Source organism: Amphibalanus amphitrite, unplaced genomic scaffold (assembly GCF_019059575.1).
Source record: "Amphibalanus amphitrite isolate SeventyFive unplaced genomic scaffold, NRLGWU_Aamphi_draft 001778F_arrow, whole genome shotgun sequence".
Taxonomy (NCBI): domain Eukaryota; kingdom Metazoa; phylum Arthropoda; class Thecostraca; order Balanomorpha; family Balanidae; genus Amphibalanus; species Amphibalanus amphitrite.
Genome location: NW_024883271.1, coordinates 28,419 through 53,105, shown reverse-complemented (window position 1 = coordinate 53,105; position 24,687 = coordinate 28,419). Strand labels below are relative to the sequence as shown.

The 24,687-nt window shown below is 56.8% G+C and overlaps 1 protein-coding gene across 1 annotated transcript in view; it reads right to left on the bottom strand.

Moving 5' to 3' along the window:
* LOC122375114 (Krueppel-like factor 6) overlaps positions 1-22,905 on the bottom strand; it is a 56,886-nt gene extending 33,981 nt beyond the window's left edge. The window contains exon 1 of the mRNA XM_043354312.1: positions 22,448-22,905. Within this exon, the coding sequence (XP_043210247.1) occupies positions 22,448-22,549 (102 nt within the window). The 5' untranslated portion in view covers positions 22,550-22,905. The remainder of the gene's footprint in view (positions 1-22,447) is intronic.
* Positions 22,906-24,687: the final 1,782 nt, after the last annotated feature.

The window sequence follows — 24,687 nt, the reverse complement described above, 5'->3', positions numbered from 1 at the left end:
CTGGCTCACGTCTGACAGTGGGGGAGGCAACACTGAGCGACCACACTGTCTGATGGCAGTGGACGTCTGACGGCTCACCGTCACGTTTGATGGGAGTGGGCACTGGACGACCACGTGAGCCCAGTCAGCCGTGAAGACCGTCGCCCGCCGCCGCCGTCACGCCGCTGCGCCGGGTCTTTGGCCGCCTCCTCGGGAGCCTCCGCCGGAGTGGGTAAATACCTGGTGGTTGTGGCGGTGGTAGTTCCGGGCGACTCACACGGACAAACTGCCGGAGCCAATGGCCCCGCCGAGCGGAAGGTATGGACGTGTGCCGCTCCAGGCGCATCGCTGAGAACGGCCTCAACGAGCTAAACACATTCCTACAGTGCAGTAACGGCAACGATGATAACGGCAAAGGCAACATAAGCGGAAACGGAAATAGCAGCGCTAACGGTGGTGGCAACGGCAAAGGCAGCGGCAACACCAGCGGAGCGGCGCAGGAGGCGGGAGCGCGGGTGGTCTAAAGTGTCTAAACTTTCTCTCGCCACTGACTTTCAGCAGGTGGGTCACGGTAAGCTAATAAAACGCGTGACTGCCGTCTCAAAGAAGAAAGAATGTGTTGTCCCAAGTCGAGGTGACACTTCATTCGAATTCCTTGAGTCATCTCCACGCAGCTGTGGGATGGACGAGCAGTAAATTCCGACAGAAAACGCTAATGTTGTACACAATTAATAAAAGTCATTAATTGGAATCGTCATATCCGCCGTCATCACCTTCCTGGAAGTTCACAGCTTTTGATATTCAAATCTCCTGCCTGTTCCTAATGAATAAGCTGCCGATTTGGTAACCGCATATTCCACAACAAACTGCCGCCACATCCTGTCCAGTCAGCATTTTTGCGCGGCGACGCCATCCCGGGCCGAGTGCTTCTCTGGGGAACCGGCCGGCCGGCGGTGGCGTGCACCCAGGGTTGGCATTTCTGCCGGCAAAAACTAGTTTATGCCATTTGCCGGTTTAAACCGGTTTTAACCGGCAAAAAGTGGCAAAAACTGGCAAAAACTAAGAAATATCACAATGCTATGCCTAGACATGAATTTGAACATGAAATGTTTTAAGGAGAATTCGGTGAAAGCTTTATGCTTTCAAACAGAAGTGACATTGACCATTGAAATGCTTCATACCTAACTCAGAAACATTTTCATGGACTATCCATAAGGAGCTAGTAAGATGCCTTTTGGGGTGACAAATGAGCCAGTGCAAGGGTGACTGGATGAGTCCTGCACAATCAGAAGTGCAAAGGGGCATCTGCCAGTGATATGCGCACGACGGCACCGCATGGCACCCTACTTACCGTGGCCGCCACTCTCCCCTTACATGGAAATACATTCCGTTGTGGATGTCTACCGACATGCATAGACAGTTTAAGCAGGGATAAGTAATGAGGCAACTTCAGAATGTTCAGTGCATCTACATAACTACCAGAAATACATTTCTACGTTTCAAATCCATTCCTAACTAGAAAAGTTGTAGGTTTGGCCATCTGAGTTTTAGCCAGTTTTTGCCAGTTCTTGCCACCAGGGTTTCTGCCAGCCGGTTTAAACCGGTTAAAACCACTGGCAAAAACCAGTTTTTGCCACCCCCTGCCAACCCTGGGCACGGGAGCTGTTTTCGGTGCAGCGCGTGCAAGGAGCGCTCAAGGTCACGGTGCACATTCCGCGGCCGGATCGGCCGTCTATGACATCACACATTGATGACATCACCGCTGTGCACAGGGGCTCGCCGGTCTTAGAGAGAAGGCCAGCTCCGGGTTCGATCCTCCGGCTCCGCTCGGTTCGGGATGTGTTCGGAGAGCGGCGCCGGCGATAAGCGCTGTTGGATGACTGTGTCTGCAGGCGAGACATGATGTTGTGCAGCAGGATGCCCCATGTTAACCACAAACGAACCGTGCCCGATGGCGGAGGGTGCTGGGAACACTGATATGAGAAACGGGCCACCATGACTGCATCGGAGAAACCGCGCTCGTCCGCTAAGGTCATAGGTTCGATTCCCATCACCGACAACTTTCACAGGGTTTGCTTTCTGGTTCTGACCCGCTGTGGTTCCCAGCAGTGATAATGGTCTCAATGATGACATACATCGATAAATAAACATTCGTATCGTGTACTCGCAGCTGCAGCTCTACAAGATTGATGACAGCAACGTTGGCGTCCGTCTAAATCGAAAGTGTCTTTCTTCACCGCCGCCGCCGCCGCCGCCGCCGTCGCCGTCGCCGTGTCGCTGTTTACGTCGTCCGTCTACGGAGGTCTGCCGGGGAGCCGTCCAGACAGGGGTGATTCAGCGTCCCGTCCTTATACGGAGTCCGGCCGGGGAGACGCCGCCATTGGGATGCGGGGCGGTCAGCGTGGACCGACCGAGACGACACTGCAGCTCCTTAAACGGCGCCTCCTGAGCCGACTGGTAACGCGGGGCTGAGCTGGGACTAGAGAGGAGAGGAGAGGAAAGAAGAGAGAGAGAGAGAGAGAGAGAGAGAGAGAGAGAGAGAGAGAGAGAGAGAGAGAGAGAGAGAGAGGGAGAGAGAGAGAGACCTCTCGCCGGCCAACCTGTCCTCGGGCACTGCTGTCCGGCTGAACCCGCTCCGCCGTCCGTACCTCGGGCTACACCAATCTGCCCGCTGGGGACTGGGGAGCGGGCTGCCGCTCCACCGCGCCGCAGGCCGGACAGAAGCCATTCGCCTGATTGCCAACAGCTCCGGGACAGACGGAGACGGGCCAGACAGGTCAGCGGGCCGGGGAGAGCTCCGGGATCGACCGGAGGTCCCGAGACGCACCGCAGTGACATGGTCAGAGCAGTGGACGACGCCAGATGACAGCTTCGTGGAAGGCTTGATACATCGCGCCGATTTGTAGGAACTACATCTAAAAATTGTATAATCGTTGATGTTTCACTGGAAATGTGCGCGGCGGAGGTAAGCGGGTAACATGTTTGAGCTGTGGAGCACGCGCCGCGTGATTCGCTTCGTCCGGTGACCTTCCGAGCTCACAGGAAAGTGTGAGCTGTCCGGCCGGATTCCGGCATACCACGGCCGAGCCGGGCTCAGCTGCGCCGGCACATTCCCAGCCTCTGGCAGCTGCCGCCAGGGGGCAGGGCAGGCGCGTCGGCCGCTCCATTCATGGTCCGCCGGGCTCGGCAGTACGACCACCGCGGAAGTCACCGGGCGACTTCCAGTGGCCAAACCTGGAGCCGGTGTGGGCGTCTGGTGCCCGATACACCGGGTAGGGGAGAGATGACCAAGACGGGAACTGTCAGCCGCTCTGGCAGGCGGCGGCGGCGGCGGATCACCATAAAACCGCCGGCGGATCTCGGGATGGACATGACCATCTGTGCAGCCTACTACTGAAGAGTGACTGACTTCATTCCAGGACTACAAGGGAAGTTTTGATTGATCTCATCATGGGCTCGCTTGACATGTGTTCGACATGTCAGCTCCTGTCACATACATTCACTCGTCATCTAAAATTATTGCACTACACGTCATTGACTGCAGCCCCACTGAAGAAACGTGCCACATTTGTCATCGGTGCGCCCGAACTGCTTCATCAAGCTAACTCGGCGAAGGAATGGTCAGCAACGCAACGGAACACTTCCCCATCTGTCCATGCTCTCCATAACTGGGCTGGAGAGGCTCTGTGGTCTCCCTCTCCCTCCCGATCCGGTTGGACCAGCATGTGACGACAGTTATTGGTGACGTCATCATTATCCGACATGACTGCACGACACAATCCTCCGTCCGATCCGCCTGGGAACCGAGCCTGTCTCCTGCCAGAAAATATCACAGTCCGGTCCGGCATTCACCGGTGTGCTGGCCCTGAAGGCCGGCGTATTTGACCAACTTCTACCGGGGAGACAATGCCCCAGCGCGCGCGGTCAGAGTGGCTGGGATCGCGACTCGAGCCACAATACCACGGCCTATTTCGGTGTATTTCAGGGAACTGAGTTCCGGAGCAGAGCCGTCCCAGCCCCTGGCCCGGGCTAATTCTGAGACCTGCTGATGTCCAATCACAACTCCGCGGCCGCCGACGGGGCCGCTTCGAGGAGTTTGGAAATCCGATTCCGAGATTGACCCATCGACATGTGAACTAATGAATCGGTCACGTGATCGCTACCTTATACAGACCACACAGGGCGTTGGTGTTTATGAACTAAGCGTTCGCACCCATCACAAAAAAGTTGCCGATAGCCTGATATCAGCGGGCCGTCTAGACGTCGCGTCTGGTCCTCTCTGTCTCTTCCCCTCCCTCCGCCGTTCCCCCTCTTTCATCGTCGCTTCTCTGGCCCCACGCTGAGCGGAGTGTCAGCCAAGGCCGGTCGTGGATGTCACAGCTGACACCGTGAGTCACAAAGCACAACACTCGTCCGCTCACAGCCTCCGTAAACATTGCCTCACTGGATAGACGGCGCCCCGGACGGCCGCTTGTCCCATCAGAGACATCAGAGACAGAGACAGAGACATTGTCCCATCAGAGACGTCAGAGACAGAGACATTGCCCCATCAGAGACGCTCAACACACGCTGGATGTCGTGCGTTCGCTCGGGTAGGGCTCTGATATTCAGCTGTGTGAAATGTGTTCTGACGCAACTCTTCACGCTTTTGTGTGCGAGTTGACGCACCTCTGACGCTTTTGTGTCGTATTTTGACGCATCACTGCGGCTCAGCTCTGTGCGAACTGACGCACCGGCGGCACCTTTGAGTTCTGACGCACAACTGAACATTCAGCTCTGCGCGATCTGACGCAGAACTCAAGTATTCCACGTTTCAACCTTTGTGGATAGCATGATTAATTGTCTTTCCGTGATTATGAATTCGGTTTCATAAGCCGACTGCATTCTTTCCGTGCATGTTGCGGGAGGAAAATTTATGGCGGTAAATGGCCAGTTGGCATGGAGTTTCTGTGACAGCGTTCTACCAGAGACCACAAGATTTATGCCTACTCTTTCCTGGAATTCTGCGGTGGAAAGTGACAGTTCGATTGTCCATCGACAAAAAAATGTCTAATTGACCGCAGGTAACTATTGAATGACTATCTAGACAAATTGCAAGCGCAATCAAGATAACTTCCTAATGTTTCATGGGCGCACAGGTAGCAAAGCGTCGTCTTTTGATTCGGAGCTAAAAGCTTCATTCAATCAACTTTGAAGTTAAAACCATAAATGTGAATAAAAAATTCAATGTTTTCTAAACCCAAACTGAAGCTGATTGATGCGGTCAACATTCCACCGAACGAGGACCATAATTTCAGCCGTCGCAAGATCAGCCGATTTTCCCTAGTGACTGGCCTGACCACCTCCCTGGCTGCTCGGATATCTATGTACAAGGCTAAGACCGCAGCTTACAGGGCTCTAACAGGTGGGCAGAGCAAACTACACCATCATGCCGCCGCATTCCGCCTCCACCGGCGGACGTCCCGCGCGGAAGTCAAACCGAACCGTCTCGCGGCGCGCTCAGTTCCCACGGCTCTGGCGGCAGTGCGGACGGTACAATGGCCTCCCATAACGGCGTGTGAAACCACGCCGACGCGCTCCTAATGGGTTGGTGCCCAGGACACTTCCCCGCGCACTGCGGCCTCGCGGTGCACCCCGCTGGGCAGGAACCGGGGCGCAGGAAGGGCTCGACAGGTGACAGGCACCGTGGCCTTGGTGGAGGCGCCGGGGGCCGCACGCACCACGCGTAACGGACAGACAGCGTGGCTGAGGAGTGAGGGTGGCAGGGGGAGGGGAGGAAAAGGAGCGGGCCGCCCGAGCGGCAGTGCTCGGCCCATTGTTTTTGTCTCGCCTGATGAGTTTAATTGGTCCCGTTTATGCCAAACGCTCACATTTTGCAGTTGGGCGGCGATGCAAGATGCAGCATTATGCAGAGTAGGCAGGGGAGAAACGATGCCATCAGGACCGCCAAACGTGCATTTGTTTGTGCGGGGGAAATTTTGTAATAGTATTCAATTGGTTTACTTGGCGCATTATCGCGAGCCGCCGACCGCGAAGTTTTCGCATTTTGGTAAAACAGCTTCGCCATGCCTCCATAGGGGAGTGTGTTATCTTCGTGTGAAGGAGTGCCCCTGTGATTTATCGTCTCCACTCGTGCCGTAAACGAAAATCGATGACGAAAGAGGGAGGTGATTATGACTACTTCAATGGAAAAATGGGCCGCTGTGGGGCCGGAAAAGTCGAGTGCTCCACGCGAAAAGGCGACGAGACCAGACAATGAAAATCGTGCTCTCGCACTTAAGTAGGAAATCAGAATGCGAGCGCGTTTCCATCATTTCTTTCCCAAAATGCATGGCTGGGCCTGAATACGGGGCTTGGCGGCGCGCTGCCGAGGCGGCTCAGGGCGTGGGCAATAAGAACCGTCGCCAGGGGGCGTCCAACGGCATACGTATTCGCGGCTTGGTAACATGACCCAGTGAATAAAACATGGCGCAAATGCGAGGAACCTGTACCGAAACCGACAGTCTGACGCGGCAACGACAGCAAACCACTGTGAGCGGTGGTTGCGCGACACGTTCCAATAAAGAACCCTGCACTGTCCCATTCAGTCGGTTCGTACGACTGCCGTATGTCACGGAACTACCTGAATGGCGCTCTCTCTGCCCCCTCCCGCCCGTCTCAAATAGTTGCACTGCGTCCTTGACCTTTATCGGAGTCATGACCATCGCGCTGGCCCATTGCGCCGTCTGGAAGCGGCGAGGCATTCGTTCCGCCCCGCAGCCCCCCGCGTCCGGATCAGTGATCTTAATTAAGCTTGGACAAAGGCCGAGAGCCAGCGTGAAAACTGATCCCATGGGAAGCATTCAACATGTGCGCACGATAAGGCTATAATAAATGTAATGAGTGATTGCTATAGGTATGGTCATTTAATAGTACAGGCCACAGAGGTCCGCTTCTTCATTGAAGTATCAAGTAGTCACTCAATGCTATTGCTATAACTGCCTTGTAAAAATGGCCAAAGCATAAAAGACGGCATAGCAGATGGCTCTCAAGCCTTGCCAGCAGCTGCCGCTGACCTAGATCGCCGAACACATCTCTCTCCACGGGTCAGTTCATGGTGGGATACCGCAGGTGGCGTCTGCTGGGGGACGGGCCTGGCGGCGATCACGGCACAATATGCAGCTGGAAAGAGCGGCCGGACACGCTGTCCCGTCTCTGGTGAACCTGGATTTTATTGTTATCGGGTGTGTAAAACCGGCGCCAGGTGGGCAGCGAGACGGGGAGCCCGAGCTGCGCCTCTCCTCCGTGACCCAGAGGTCAGGCGGCGGCAGATGGCGAGTGGAGGTGAACGGGCAGCTGAACATGCCGTCTGCGTCTGATGGAAGGTCTGTGGACATACATACTGTATCTATCCATAGCACGAGTGTCGTAAACAATTTTCCCTGGCCACGCCGCTATCATTTCATTTCAAGTTAACTGTAAAAAGTCAATGACAGTGTAAGTTTTCCTAGTTTTGTCAAACGAGTTTGTTACCGGGCGCCGATGCCATGCTGCCAACGATTAAGTACTGTGGAGCCTAACTTCATTAAACAAGTTGTCTGCGAACGTGAAAAACAGCTCTGCCTTTTGGGGACGGGGACCAGCTACAACACTGTCTCCGCGCTAAGCCCGTTTGAGATACGTCAGCGCGGCGTTTCTTCGGCGCGAGGCGCGAGTTCGCTATTTTTCCGCCTCTGGTTTTCTTCCTGTAACAAAGACATAAGCTGCGGAGCGTTCCACGCCGCGCAGACCCAATGGAGCCAGACGCGATTAATAAATTTGCCGGGGCTTCGTTAACGGCGCCAGCGCGCAGCACGGGCCGAATTTTTATGGGATCCGCGTATCAACGGAGCGGTGCAATGGGCGCAGTTGGCGGGGAGTTGCTGGCGGCGGTCGGCAGCGGCACAGCACACGGGTAAAACCTTGACGGACATTATATTTCACGATAGGCTGTTTTCTGAGACGGGGTACGCTATACGTTCATCGCGGAAGATCCTTGTCGGAGTTACGAGGACGCAGGTTCCTCCATCAGAAGGCCCTCAGACCGGGTGCGAATTTCCGGTTGACCGGTCAAAGGAGCTCCCCGGGCTCCTTCCGACACCCGGGACTGATAATGATGCACACCTCAGTGGGCACCAGAGTGGTGATGGATGGTGCACCGGAGTGGTGATGGACGGTGCACCATCACCTCAGGTTATGCCACGTACTTCGGCCGCCAAGAGCCTCACGCGGGTCGCACCCTCCCAACGCGCGCCTGCGGGGGTGGAGGCTGTGAGCTCTCACCTCTGCGCCATAGATCACCTGATGTCATGCAGGAGGGGCGCCACAGCTGCACCCGCCGCGCCGTCTGCCGCCCACACCCATTCACTGCGCTCCCAAGGCTACGCCCGGCGGTGACTCGCCCGTTTTCGAACACACCCGCTCGGCCCTGCAACGGCGCAACGGCGGCAGCGAGAGCGCGACCTCAGACGCGTTACCACCGCGCCTCGAGACCGGCGTGAGCGGTCGCCAGGGCAACACAACTCGACGCGAGGTCGAGCCTCGTTACATAAACAAGACGGTCGTGCAGGGTGCCCGAGAACGCAGCCTCGTCGCGGCGCTGCTGAATCGCTTGGCTGAAGGTGGTCAGCCAGGCATCACGTGTCGCCATGGCAACGGCAAACGACCGCGCTTCTCGGAGGCCGCGGACCTCATAGGAGCGGAGAGCGGCCGAGGGAGATACCCGGACGGTGAGCCTCAGCGGCGAGTGTTTATCAACCGGACCGGTGAGCGATGACCTTACTTGAGCACGCGCCGGGGCTGGCTGAGAGGCACTAACACCGCCAGATGTTGGACAGGCCTCCGGTGCGGCACAGTCGGGCTTACCTGAAACGACACAAAACGGTGTGTGGGGTAGGTCGGCTAAGTTACGCCGTTCAGACTCAGTGCGTCGGGTTGCCACAAAGGTGCCTGTGTGGGCGGGTATATTTGGGGCGAGAGGCGAGGTCGACAGTGCGCGAGGCACCAGGGCGCCATAAACAAGTTGGAAACAACGCCGTTCAGTATGCGAGCGCACGCCCACAGACAGACGGCGCCCTGAGTCGGACTCAGAGTCATGCGCTGGCCTTGACTCGACGCTAGCGACACGTAATTTCTCCACGAATTCACCCTTTCTGAGACTTTTCGCTGCGATTTTTAGGTGAGTCGTGTGTGAACAAATAGCCTTTTCCTGGACCGGGAGTTGTCTTTGACTCTGTGCCCGGGTGTCATCATGCACCGACTCGGCGCATGATATCAGTCGGGTGACAGACGGCGCGACTCTGACTCTGACTCTGACAAACCGCCCGACTCGGCCGCCCACGGCGCGGCGTGCCTCGGCGCTGACATCACTGACTCTGTAGTCAGAGTGGCATGACTCTGACTCCGCGCTGGACCAAGGCCAGCGCACCTGTCAAACCGGTCACGAGTCAAGCGCATGACTCGGCCCGAACGAACGACGCAGCATGAGGTAACCGCAGCATATGATGGGGTTTTGGCACTCCTTCAATGGGTGTAACTAATAAAAGAGTTTCATTGTATCACCAAACCACAATCGCCAAACCGTACATCAAATTCTTTCTGTTTATCGCGTTTCGAATCTTAACCGTGCCTCAGGCAGTCATCTCCTGAGAACCATCTCCGGCCATCTCCTCGTTTCTTTTCTTGGTGTTCTTTTCTCCTCCCGGTAATGTTTATATGTCTAGACGTCGGCTGTGTTTTGGCACGGTGCCAAATGCCGGCCTGACCTCATACATCATCCGTCGGGCCTCGGTCGGACCGGAATTGTTCTCTCCGCGCTGCGGTCGCCGCCGGCGGCGCCAGCCTAGCACAGGTCTGAGGCTGTCTGAGCTATACTCACTATCGATAGACGAGACATCCGGAGGACTTGGACCGCCAAAGCTCGGATAAAAACAGTGCGGCGGAGTTTCGAAGTGCAAAGTTCGCGACAAGTGCAAGTATCGTTCCGCGTACCGACCGGATCCGGTGGGCGGGTGGACGGTGCCGGCGCACACAAGTGCCCCAAGATAGTGTCGAGCCTTCGAGAGCCCTGTCCGCCGTCTGGTTTATAGTTTAAGCTGGTATTTACTGGCATCGGCGATATCTTTATCGCCCACTCTCCGTATCGCCGCAGTTCCGGACCACAGGTGAAATGGAATGCGGTACAATCACATCTAGCGTGTAATACCCACGAGAAATAAAACAATGGTAAAGAAACACCGCCTAGATTGAGGCTTGACTTCGACTGTTCCCCGCCGGTCGCCCGGTATTGACAGGTGGCTGCGACCGACTGTCAAGGCCGGCCTCTGTCGACTCTGACACGGCCCTCTCCCACCGCCGACAATGTTGACACAACAAACTGTGACGTCACAGACGGGTGTGACGTCACGGACATGGTTACGCCGAGCGGCCAGACAGAATGGCGGCGGAAAATTAATGTTGACAAAATGACAACTTCCTCTAGTGACGGAAAATGAGGCGCTAAATGTCTAATGTCCATGATGTTACACAGAACTAACGATTTTTCACTTAAGCTGTGGACGCGAGCGATTGATCTGCGAACACCCAAGATCTCGTGGGAAAGCTTACGCTACGCTTAATGTTCCCGGTATTTTCGTTTTAAGTCGTGAGCTGCCGATCCGCATTTCCTACAACACTCACAGAATACCTTCGCTTTGAAATGAAATAATTATCCGCCGTGTTTCCGCCCGTTGCGGTGCGCCAGTTTTCGTCTGAGCCGCGCCGTTTCCGGACGCACGCGGCCCGGTGTGTTGAGACCAGCTCGGTATTTTTAGCGAGCCCTCTCGGCAGCTCACTGCGGCGCCGTGCCGGCACGCCGACCGACCGAGGCTGCAGCACCGGCCGCGGACGCACCCCGGCGGAACCGGAGAAAAATTAAGAGACTGCGGTACACAGCCGCGGTGGCTGAAAGGGCTGGTGGAGGGCGATCGAGAGCAACTTTTTATGGCTGAGATTCAATCTCATTATATTTAGTCGCGTTAGGCGAGTGAAAAGGTGGCGGCTCACGAAGCTGCAATGTTGCAGAGCCAGCTTTGCGGCTAACTTTCGGTTACCAGGAATTGTGGCTCCTATCAAACGTCTCCCCTTACATCTAACCCCCTCACACGTCATCGGCAGTCTGTTTGTGCGATACGCTCCACCTCAGTCATCGTCTCAGGGTCGGTGTGACTGATGTCCGTGCGATGATACCGTGATTAGAGAAACAGCTCTCCGCTGGCTGTAGCGGCTCTACCAGAGGAGACCGGTAGCGGGTGATCAGTCCGTCGGGCTCGATCGGCTGATGGGAAGTGACGCGGAAAGGTGAGGCGCTGACAGGGCCGGAGCCCGCCCAGGGCCGGCCACCGAGCCGAGAGCGCACCTATTTCCCAACAGGAGGCGTGTCCGCACTCTGCCAGACGCCACTCAGAGCCGTCGTTGCAAAATGATTCAAATTGCACGCCGCTGCAGTGCACGCAACCCGCGGATAAGTTCGTTACGCATAAATAGATCCGGTGAAGGTCAGATATTGCTCAAATCGTGCCGCATTATAGATGCATTAGCGAACAAATTAAACCCCTGAACGCAGTTGTAAGTAAAAAAGACACCGCTTAATGAGCTGGCGTATAATAAGCTAAGGCGTTTACGAAGCTATAAATAATAATGCGTGACTTTGGATAAAACAGAAACTGGTAAATTACTATGCCAGCTTAAACGCAACAGCGTTCGGGACAGCCTATAATGTCGTTTTTAATACCCGAGACGCTAAAGGTACTAGCAACAACGGCAGCGTCTTTTACCGTCCTAAATCACACCTTCCAACCTGGCGATATCTGGTGATTTGTGACATGACACGGGTCGGCACGCGACACGGGCCCGTTTTGGGCGGCGCGGGGCCAGCGTGGGGACTGATCGGTCACCCGATACGGCCCGACTCCTCCCCCAGTGCCGTAAAAAGGCCCGCCGCCGCTCCCGCCGTCCGCCGTCCACCGGGGAGACAGCGGACACCGGCGGCCGGCCGGCACGTGCCGCTCGTATCTCCGCTCCCGATGGGCGGCCACCCCTCGGAGCGCGCTCTCCGACCCTCTCTAAGTAGCCGACTGGGGGCAGGGGGAGCGGGGTGAGGGAGGGACGGACCGCTCACCTATTCACAGCACGCGCCCGGCCGGTCCCCTTCCCCAGTCGGCCGGCTGATTGTCGCCATCGACGGAGACCGCGCGCGCCGACGAGGGGCGCCGCCGCACGCGACAGCGACAAGTTCGTACAAACTCGGCGAACGTCGGCCGAGCCGGAAACGTGCCAAGGTGCGGCGAGCGCTTCAAAGTTTGCCGCGCGCCGCCCGACTCACCTCTCACGTCCCGCCATCGAGGGGTCCGAGCGGCACGTAGGCACGTAGGCACGTCCGATAGGCACCGACCAGCCTATCTAATCAAAACAAACAGTCGGTCCCAATAAGGGAAGTGCGCCGTGTTTTTTGCCATCGTTGGCCCGGTGTAATATCCGAAATGGCGGCAACCACACCGCTCGGTCAATTCCAGCTTGAAATTATCTCCGGCCGTGCCAATATTGGCGCACGCCGGCGGGGGAGCCATCAGAGCCGCGGGCCGTGCGCGGGGCGCCGCGCGCTCCCCGCGGCCGCACTCGGACCAAATACGCGCGCGTCGTAATGCCCCGCGGTCTGAAATAGCCGCGCCGCCGCTGCCGGGTTGGGGTCGCTCGGCGGCCCGCACACGGTCCGGCGTGGACTGTCCGCGGCCACTATCGGGCGCTCTGTCCGCGGCCACCGTCCGGCGCTCCCCGGGCCGGTCCGGCCTCTCCCCTCGCCAATTACCGTCTGCGGCCGACGCCGGCTGAATTATTGAAGTCAGGTGCGCGCCGCGCGGCGGCAAGTTCAACTCTCAGGTGACGCGTCCGCCAGTGAGGGTGCCCGCCGCGCCTTATTGGATTGTCGGCCGGTCGTCCGGACGTTGATTTCCGAATGCAGACGGCGTCCAAGGAGGGGAGACACGGCGTACGGGGAGGGAGACAACGTCTGGGGACGGTCAGCTACACATCCTCGAGTCGGAGTTTGTGGCGGGGCGGGAGAGTTACGCGCATCCGACAATGACTTTCCGAGCCGGTGAAGCCGCCTCGGGGTCGGTCCAGGAACGGTCAGCCGAGGGGTGCAGTGTCGGCCCCACAGACCACGGGGCTGCCCGAGGAGACGCGATTCCCTCGACTGACCAACCGTGCAGCGCGGCGGGGCGGTGGGGTCCGGCAGGTGGCGCGTCACCCTTCCGGCGCCACCTGCCGACCCACAGCTGCCCCCTCCCCCACCTCCGCCACCAACCCCGCCGGCCGGCGGCTCACTGTCTCGGCGGCAGCGATTTTCACCCCACTTACACAATACACAGCCCCTATAATCGCCCCTCGGCCGCCACTGTGAGCCCCCGACAAGGCGGCGTCCAAAGGAAGGCGAGTAGGGGATCCCCACCGGCCACCAATCCTCGCCGGATGCGTGAGGCGGGTCCGCAGCGATCCCCTCCTTCGCCAGACGGTTCCTCGGCGGTCACGCGTGGCGGTGGGGCGCTCCAGACTTCAGCGCGCCTCCACAAACAATGTCCAGACTGGCCCGGCGCGTCTGTATCGATTGCCCCTATAGGTTCAGTGGCAACCCTGGCACAGGCAGCATCGTCTGACACGTTCGGCCGTGCCCGTGACATAGCGGCGGTGTGGCTGCACTGCATGAGGCCGAACGAGACACGTTCTCCATCACACCCGGCTCCGGAGCAGCGGGCGGGGGCGGGGGCGGCCGGAGACCGCAGCGTCTGGCCGCTCTGCTGCTGAGCGGCTGTTTCCGGGGACCACAGACCGCAGAGTGACGTCAGAGAGGGGGCGGCAGCGTAGACCGGAGACCGCACTGCGGGGCAGCCGAGCCGCGCGCCGCGGAAACGGGCGGAAACGGGCGGAAACAGGGAAACACGTCAGCCGCCGCAACGGGGATACAATGTTTTCGCAATGTTGAAAGACCAGATCATGTCATGCCGGCTTCCGCGCGAGTCGTGGAGCATATTTTTAAGCATGATAAAAAACTTGATGAAATATTGCAATGGACGGTTGGGAGTTCATGCATTCGTCAACCGTTTCCTACTAAAAGTGAAGTAGGAGCTAATCCATTCGTCAACCGCTTGCTACTAAAAGTGGACTTATAAAATGTGCCGATGGGAGGCAGGAGCCCTATCATTATGGCCTTGCATTTCATCATCGTATTTTCGTCATTCATAGCACGATCATTAGCCGTAGTTTGATATTCGTTATGAGTCGTAAAACCCCCTGTAAACCGCGGTACGGAAAGTCGTTATCTCTGCCAGAGGGGGCTCAATGCCATCCGAGAGCCCTCCCACACCACTCCCGGAGGAGCGACCCGGTGTGGGCCGGTGGAGGGTGGAGTTGTCCCGCCGTCCACCGCCCTCGGACGACCTGCGCCCAGGCGCGGCGCTCATCTGGGTCGGCCATCTCGGCACGCCCTGCCGCGCCCGCGGCAAAAACGGCGCCCGGCGCGCCGCTGCTCGCCCCCTCCCATTGAGCCGTCACTCCGGCCCCCGGAGACGCGTGTTTTGGCGCGCTTTTTGCGACGCCAGCGGCGGGGGTCGGGCGCGCGCCACCGTCTCGCCGAATCCTCAGAGAACTGACATAATACGCCAGCCGCGCCGACACGCTGCCAGTGTCCCAGCTTTCTAACTGACCGAGCCAGCTGCATAAGACAAAACGACAAACGACAATGACTCTGGATTGGCGCCCGATCAGTGGCAAGTCATTCGGTCATTCCTTTGACAATCCACCAATCCGGACATATACAATACTCCTAGCGCCGGCCGGGCGACTCTGACTTAAGCCGAAAACCTATGAGAGAAACATCCCTCGCAGGTGGGCCAGCCCACGGCACACAGAGCGGTCTTCTCGCTTGGCTCGCAACGTTCCGGTCGCATCCTCGATGTAATCGGCTTATACCAACGCAAGAAATGACGCGCGGTGTTGACCGGGCAAGTCGAATGAGGTATCACAAACCAAGGGCGCTGCTGGCTGCGTGCCACTCGTACTGAAGCTCTGGGATTCACAGACGGCTTATAGATCCGCCTTTCGTTTTGCTATAGCGTGCAGATTAATGTGCTGCTACTCGTCAGGCATTCGTCTGGCGCGATTTGTTGACTTCCAGCTGGATGGATACGAATTGCGCGCCGCTGATCCTGTTCGTCACGCGTCTCTCGGGGTACGGACCACCCCGGAGGGGGCCGGGGAGGTGATGGACGCCCTTCAGGAGGTGACGGACGGCCCTGGGGAGACGTCAGCAGACCCTGAGAGGTGGCGGGTAGATAGCATCTAAAGGTGACGGTCCGCGTTGGTGTTGTTTATACCCAGGGAAGGGAGCTGCCTCAGGTGATGTCTCTCAGGTGCGCCAAGGAGAGGTGCCTTATGTGCGTCAGGGAAGAGAAGAGTGCGTGAGTGGAGGGAGGGGTTCGTGTGTGAGGGAAGGGGCTTCTTGTGTGACAGGATAAATAGTGCGGCGAGGCCGTTGGGCGGTCAGACAGTCTCCTATCTAGCGATCGGAAGCGTCATCCCACAGAGGGAATGTCCGACGACTTGTTGACTGTTCGAGGAATGCCGGATGTCCATGGGGATGAGGGAAGGTCGAGCGAGAGGTCAATGAACAGGCGACCGGAGCTAGATGAGGTGATGTGTGATTCTGACTCGGACTGGAGTGAAGCTGACACTCGGTGGGTGTCGGACACCGTTCAAATCGCCCCACTTATTATGAGAATTGGTTTGTTTTGCATGCGAGCGAATTACTTTGTTTTGGATCGTTTCGGCACCACGGTGAGCAATGAACACCGTCTGGCCCACGGAAGCGCCCATCACCCCTCGCCGCTGTCTAGCCGTGCCCCCATTATGTCCTTCTCCTGTGGACAGTGCGAGGCGCCCGGTCGGTGCCCCGCGGTGCAGCGGCCCGCTCCGCTCCGCCGTGTCCGCCGGCGGGCACCCCACACTTTCCCTCCCCGCGCGCCGCGACGCCAAGGTCAGGCGGCGCAACCACTTCCCACCGTCAGAGGCCCTCAAACCGGCCGCCATCCGGTCTCTCCACGGTCGATGACGCCGTCATCCGAGCCATGCCGGACCGTCGCTGACGAACTACCTCAGAAGTGCAGCGGCCCGTTCCGCCGACAAATTTGACGACCTCTGGCTCATGGAAGTTCAGGGCCGGCTCGCGACGCGCCGTCCACGTCCGCAGTTGGACCCTTCGCGCGCTCACCGACCGGAACGGACGATCCGGCCGAAAATGGCGGGAACCCCACCACGTGCTCCGTTTGAAAACTGGAACGGTGCGCGGCGCGGCGGTCCGGCCGGTCAGTCCGCCGTGGAAAGTGCTGATGGACAATGCGCCAGGGCCTTGAGGAAAGCCAATGACGGGAACGGGCGGGCTGAGTCCACCGTACGCCGCTGTCCGATTTTTCTGGTCCACGCTGGGGAAGGCCGCATTGTTTGGTAGATACCGTCAGCTGAGCCAACGGGCCCCTCGAGGTGACTCCAAATTTGTTACCGCACCAACCAAACTTCGCCCGCTTTGTGGTATGTTGTCCCTTCTATCAGCTACCCATGATGCCTCAGCTTTACGTTCGTGAAAAATGCCCCAGTTCCCGTGAAGGGTGTAGCACGAGGGCCACAACAAATCCCCGGCCAACGACTCGGGCACCGTCCCGCTAACAACTTGGACCAGTTTTTTATCAACGCTGCCGGTGGATCGCCAGCTCTTGGCAGCGGAAGCCGACACGAGGCGAACAGCTCCTTGAAGAGCGCCCGCAGAGTTAGGAGCCATCACCACAGGAAGTTTGGAGAAAAGTTGGAATGGCAGAAAGCGGCCGAATTCGGCTCAATCCACTTTAGAGCTGCGTTTCATGCAAGATGTTTTTGGTTTATGATTGAAATGATGCATTTCATCGATGAAATTTTATTTACAATGTAATTTATTTTATTTTATCTTTATTTTTTGCTTATCGTCGAACCTTGCTATACCCTAGTGCGGAGTGTTTGCACTCGTCGCAGTAGCGACACGGCGCCACCTCGTGCACAGTGCACTGTGTGCACACCACAAACAGTGCACAGCGCATGGTGCACAGCCGGGGGTGACTCAGAGGGACCCGCTCCCGCAGCGCGGCTCAGCAACCCGCGCCTGCACCAAGGTCCCGTTCTCTGCGCCACCGGGTGGCCGGCCGGGTCCCGTAATTCAGACGGAGCGCCATCGCTCCATCTGTGTACGACAGGGTCACGGCCCGGTCCACAGACGGTGACTCAGAGCCGTGACTCGGCGTGAGTCGACGGTGTGGTGCCCGCTCGGAGGCACGGAACCGAACACAATAGATCAGCTCATAGTGGACGGCCGGAGGAGCCGGACGCGTTTCGGAGAGCGGCGAAGGTCTCGGAGTTCGCGGAACTGACGCACGTCACGTCCAACCGGAGTGGTGAGGACCGTTATCTCGGGCAAACCGTGAGTTGTCACCCGGGCACTCGTGAGCGCTGTGACGTCTCACGCTGGAAACTGTCAACGTGTGCTGAGGTCAATGAGATTAGGTGTACCTATACTTCTCAGAGTTGGTCGAGGAGTCAAACAAGGTAGTCATCAGCTACGGGATCCGCTCGAAAAACAGCTGACGAGCATCGAGTTCAGCGCATTGCTCAACACCGATCAAACACCGATATGAGGGAGCTTGTTGAACTATGTAGCGGCACGTGACAAAGTCCACGTTTTTATATCGTTGTTATTACCACACGTGCATAGCTCGATTGGCTATCAATGCATATCGATGGTCACATGACTCCGCGTTCGACAAGTGGAGAGCCGCCCTGCATAAGATCGCTAACGGAACCGACTGGAATCGATTCCCGAGTCGATCGAAGGTGTTTCACGTTTCAAGGTGCCTGAACACGTTCCGGAGCCCTGTTTCGGGTTTCTTTTCGAGCACACTGCAGCAGAAGTGCTAATGAACAGAGCGGCAACAATCGACAAAGGTATGCGGCGCGGATGAATGAATAAAACCTGAATCGAGGCAGCTTGACGAGATCAAATCTCGGCGAACAAATTCAAGGATTCTGGTCCCGAAGGAATCGGACGGAAATCAACTCATAGCGGCGACGCGGCTATGGAAGGTTAGGACCCTGCCCGGGCGCCACTGAACGTGACCGGAGCAAAGGGAGACGGGGGTCGGAGACAGATAAATCACCCCGCCGACAGACGCGGGGCAGACCCTGACCGGGGTGGTGCGAAGGGGAGTGTAGGAACGGGCGCGCCGCTGGCAGGAGAGCCGAGAGGCGCGAACGGCAGTCGTCGACTGCGACGGACGGCGAGCGGAGCAGAGAGTGGGCGAGAAGTGAGCTAAGGAATCCGTGCGGAGTGCCAACGGCTACGAGGATTATCCGATCACGCACTCCTTAACGCCGACATGGCCGCCGGCGAGTGGAGCGGAGAGCGAGCGAGAAGGGAGCCAGGGAAGCTGTGGGGAGTACCAACGGCTACAAGGATTCTATGGTCAGGCACACTAACGCCGGCACGGCAGGTGAGGCGTATCGAGCACGGCTCGGGGGTACGTACAGCGGAGTGCGGTTCCTTGGCGGCTACACCACGAGGATGGTTGCCCGGCGACTGACGCGGCGCCACCATGAGGATGGTTTCCCCGGCGACTGACGCGCATCTATTCAGAGGCATATTAAGCGCACACGCAATCGTAAAGGAAACCGGGGAGCCTGGTAGGCACGCTTTGAAGGGTCGTGCAACGCGGCACCCCAACCTGCGACGCGATACACACAAAACACCTGGTTCCGGCCACCCTACAACTCATGCACACACATCAGGTCCGCCGCCGACCCCTCGGCTACTCTGCAACTGCAATGCGTCCGACGCCCCGGCTACTCCGCACTGCACATACATCAGGCCCGCTGCCGACGCCTCGGCTACTCTGCAACTCACGCACATACATACTCATGCACATGCATCAGGTCCGCCGCCGACGCCTCGGCACGCACATACATCAGGTCCGCCGCCGACGCCTCGGCACGCACATGCATCAGGTCCGCCGCCGACGCCTCGGCACGCACATGCATCAGGTCCGCCGCCGACGCCTCGGCAACTCTGCAGTAGAGATGTCCTCGGATATAACTTTCGGTATACCGATACCATACTGGTACCAACTCGGTACTTGCTAATTGATTCCTAATGTGTTCGGTATTTTGTTGGTATAATGCACCTTAGGTTGGTACTTGGTTTGGTATCGGTATTCCGATTTTCCGTAGTCGACGTCCTACTCTGCACCGCACATACATCAGGTCCGCCGCCGACGCCTCGGCACCCACACGCATCAGGTCCGCCGCCGACGCCTCGGCTACTCTGCTGTAGAGATGTCCTCGGATACAAATTTCGGTATACCGATACCATAGTGATACCAACTCGGTACTTGGTATTTGATTCCTAATGTGTTCGGTATTTTGTTGGTATAATGCACCCTAGGTTGGTACTTGGTTTGGTATCGGTATTCCGATTTTCCGTAGTCGACGTCCTACTCGGCACCGCACATACATCAGGTCCGCCGCCGACGCCTCGGCACGCACATGCATCAGGTCCGCCGCCGACGCCTCGGCTACTCTGCAGTAGAGATGTCCTCGGATACAACTTTTCGGTATACCGATACCATACTGATACCAACTCGGTACTTGCTAATTGATTCCTAATGTGTTCGGTATTTTGTTGGTATGCACCCTAGGTTGGTACTTGGTTTGGTATCGGTATTCCGATTTTCCGTAGTCGACGTCCTACTCTGCACCGCACATACATCAGGTCCGCCGCCGACGCCTCGGCACGCACATGCATCAGGTCCGCCGCCGACGCCTCGGCTACTCTGCACTAGAGATGTCCTCGGATACAACTTTTCGGTATACCGATACCATACTGATACCAACTCGGTACTTGGTATTTGATTCCTAGTTAATGTGTTCGGTATTTTGATGGTATAATGAACCATAGGCTGGTACTTGGTTTGGTATCGGTATTCCGTTTTTCCGTAGTTGACATCAATACACTGCACTGCACATACATCAGGTCCGCCACCGACGCCTCGGCTACTCTGCAACCCACGCACACACATCAGGTTCGCCGACAACGCCCCGGCCACTCCGCAAATCACGCACATACATCAGGTCCGCCGCCGACGCCTCGGCTACTCTGCAACTCACACACATGCATCAGGTCCGCCGCCGACGCCTCGGCTCCTCCGCTACTCATGCACACACATCAGGCCCGCCGTCGTATAGCCTCAGCCACCCCGTGGAATCTGCACCGGCATGGGTCGAGAATATGGTATGGCAGGCATGGCACGCGCCACACCAACTTAAAAGATGGTATGGCAATGCCATACCAACTTTTCAGGGTAAAAGCTACGAAATTTAAGGATTTCAGTTTGATAAGAATAAAACACGATAGTATTGTTTCGAGCAACTGGCGCCATACCAACTGTGAAAACAATTCTCCACCCATGTTCGCACGTACAGGAGGTCCGCCGCCGAAGCCTCGGCTACTCTTGCAAATCACACACATGCATCAGGTCCGCCCCCGACGCCTCGGTTACTCTGCAACGGCACATACATCAGGTCCGCCGCCGACGCTTCGGCTACCCTGCAACTCACGCACACGCATCAGGTCCGCCACTGACGCCTCGGCTACGCTACAACCCTTGCACGTAAGTACATCAGGACCGCCGCCGACGCCTCAGCTACTCCGCAACTCATGCACATACATCGGCCCCGCCGCCGACGCCTGGGCTGCACTGTAACCCCTGCACACATCGGGTCCGCCACCGGCGCTTCGGCTAATCTGCAACCCATGCACACGCATCAGGCCCGCCGCCGACGCCTCGGCTACTCTGCAACTTACAGGCGCCAGGTGCGCCGCCGTCACCTCGGCCCTCTGCAACACGGTAGGCACTTAGCTTACTAAAGCGCATTTTAGTGACATCAGAGCCTGAGTCGATCGCCGGCGACCTGGTCACTCGTGGAGGTTCACCGCCGTACCGTACAACACGGAACGCAGACCATTTAGTCACGCCGGCGATTCGATCGGAGTCTGGCAGGCGTAGTTCAGACACGCTATTGTCATCGCATATAACATCTTGCCACGAAACCTGACACGAAACCTGCCTGGGAGCCGCTTCAATAGCGAGATAAAGCAGCACTTGTTGACGAGGCAACGTGGCGGGGTTGGTTAGATGGGATAATGCCCCTTGTCAAAACAGACCACGCTTCGAGAAGCGCTTCCGAACGCAACCTGATGGACATACGCTGCCGCAGAAACACATCTCAGCCAGTCACCTTGGAGGCTCGGTTTAGCACTCAAGGAGTCTCTTTGTAAAAAGGTCTCAAAGTATTTTCTAAGTGGCCGCCTCCGTATTTCTGCAAATCGACATACGCATACATCCGGTCCGGCGCCGACGCCTCGACCACTCTGTCTACACTACACACCTGGTCCGCTGCCGACGCCTCGGCTACTCTGTCTACACTACACACCTGGTCCGCTGCCGACGCCTCGGCCACTCTGTCTACACTACACACCTGGTCCGCTGCCGACGCCTCGGCCACTTTGCGCTTAACACACACGCACACACACACACACACACACGCACCCCCCCCCCCCCCCACACACACACATACACACCCGGTCTGCGTCATGCTTCGGCTGCTCTGCAACTCGACAGGCATCTAGCTATCGACAGACTATGAACTTCTTTCGTCAAATGTCCGAAACACTGGGCTCAACGGTGGCAGACGAGACCGAACGAACAATCCGCACACACTGAGAAAACAGTTTCTCCATTTTCGGTCTCAAACGAGCCGACGCGAGTGGTTTCGGCCGCTGACAGCCAACTGAGGCGAACGCTTGGTGATAGTGGCGCGGGCAACGGGGGCCTAACGCCATTTGTCGAATGTCAGTGCCAAGCGGGGCCTATTTCCGGTATTTGGGCTGAATTCGGAGAATGCATCTAATCTCAGACAGGCCGCACTGGACTTGTCAGGAGTCAAAGTTGACCGGACGCATGTAAATACGATCTATCGGGACTTCAGTCAAGCTGGACGTTTCTTGTGAGCGAGCCCAATGTAAGTCACCGAGGTCTTGGTAACGGAAAGAAATGAATGAAAAATTGTTAATTTCATAAACCACAATGTAGGTATCATTTTTCTAGAATTGAGAACAGTTACTCTTAAGATACTGTTTTGAAGACTTAGAGAACAACTTGCATGCAATGTTAGTGGCAGGATCGACGATCGTCATCTCCGGGACCTGCCCCCCACCGTGCCGCGCGCCGCAGCCTGCAGGCCCGGCGGGGTCACGGCTCGGAGCCGGCCGGCTGTGTGCGTGACCCACCTGTTGCCAGCGCTCTTCCAGCGAGCACGACGAGAGGAAGCAGCCCTTGTCCAGCACCAGCTTCAGCTCCTGGAAGATGTTGCCGCTCGGGTACACATCCATGGCTGCTGCTCCGGGTGAGTCTCGCGCTCACTGACACTGCACGCTCACGGACCGGGTCGGGGCGGACCGAGGTCGGGTCACACGCCTCAAACTCGCAACATCCCGCACGGCGGCACTGCACGCTCAGACAGCGGCGGACATCCCCCGGCCGGGGCCGGCACCAGCCGCACACAGAGCACCGCTCACGGCCACGGCAGGTCACCAAAGGTCACCGTGGGTCACGACGGGTCAGCACACTCGACGGTCGCCACCCGGCGCCGCTACAGCAGGTCCCGAGCAGAAGGCACGCCACGCCGCCCGACTCCGCACCGGGGCTCCGTCAGCTCCACACTCCACGACCACAACAGCCCGAATGCGGTCCGGCGCCGGCCGAGCGGGGCTCACGTGCACCGCCGCCGGCCGCCAATCGACCGCCGGTGACGTCACACACGGCCGGCGGACCGACCAATCAGCGCCGGACGGCTACGTCACCTCACTACGGCGGCGGCGGCGTCACGGCGTTGCCTTATATGGTACAGGGCTGGCGGCGGCCCGCGCCGCCGTCTGCGGCCGCAGTCTCGTAACCCCCGCCGACCGAGACGGTCATCGGTCATCGCGCGGAGCCCGGCTGGAATGAGGCCCATCAGTCATTGTTAGAAATTTTACGCATCTGTAAAAAAGCCTCTTTCGCTTCATTATAAAATATCAATCCCTAGTAATATGCCAGCATTTTTTGTAACTTTTATCTTTTATTTCGGATTATTGAAAATAAATACGTAAACATAAAATTTACGATAATGCATCTGCAACCATGATAAAGGAGAAAAAATAATACGTGTTCTATATTACCTCATAAAGATTCAATCTAAAATCGTCTGACTTCTGGGAAGCATTCGCCAATTTCTATCCTCATGCTTCAAACATCAAAAACTCGGCAACCGGAGGGGGCAACCCATCGAGCAGCTCGAACCAACTCAGCTTGTCCATAAACTCGTGTCAGCGACTACAGCGAACTCTGTGTTTCTGCCCTGAAACTCCGCATTCTGAGAAGCTCAGCAGTTCGCTCAGACGGGTTTCGAGAGTTGGTGTGTTGGACTCAGCCGGAACCCACGCCCCTGGCTAAAAGGACCACCCGGATACATAGCTGCAAGGTGGATTTAGTGTGAAACTTCCGTCCGTGGGCTCCGTAAACGTATATCCCTACATGCGCATTGCGCATGCAACATGTCCAATTTCAGGTGCAAAAATTACGTAAGCTGTCAGAATAAGCTTAAACGGGTTTTGTTTTTATTACAGCGGTTTAAGCCTGTTTATGTTTAACACTAAATAGGATAACAAAATGACTTTGCCCTGCATGTTTCGCTTTGAACGTATAACGTATTACCTACTTTGAGTCGGTGAGTAGTATTTCGTACACTGCACTGGACCGACTGATGCCTGATTTCCAGGATCTGAATGTGGTGTGCATGTAATTTGTATTATTTTATCGATCGTGCTTTCTTATACGGCCTTGTTTGTAATACTGGGCTGATCTGACTGGATTGATACTGGATTTGTGGAAAGCGTTCTTTCGAAATTAACAATTGTCATTTTTAAGATTTATGGGAACCGTTCTACCTTCTCTTTTGCTAAATATTTTAGTTCATTTACCAACAAAGCAATGCCTTCTCATAAACATGCCTATACCTTTCTTCATTTTTCAAGAACAAGGGCTTTATGCCAACTGTCATAGAGGTATGGGAAATCATCTCTGCAAGTGAATCAAGCAATAAAATGAACCGAAAAATGAATGAGCAGCAAAGGACTGGACCGCTAGATGACGTATGTAATACACCATTTGTGAAACGCAGCGCCTTGTTTTAGCGTGTTCTTGGCCTCAGTTACGGCTGAGGGACACTGTAAGAATTGCAAAGCGAATCTTTAAGTTGATGGCTCAAATTTTAAAGCCTTGTTCGTGTCAGAAGTTACAGATGCGATAAAAACGAACGATAAGTGCTATAAACAAAATCAACAAGTCAGCACCGAATTCACCGAGCTGTATTGTCTGCTGACGTCATCGGCCTCGAAAGGCAATCGATAATGGGAAGATAGGTCCTATAACACGTCTATAAAATGAGTTGGTGCAAAAACGAACCGGAACGAAGCGCATACAAAGCACA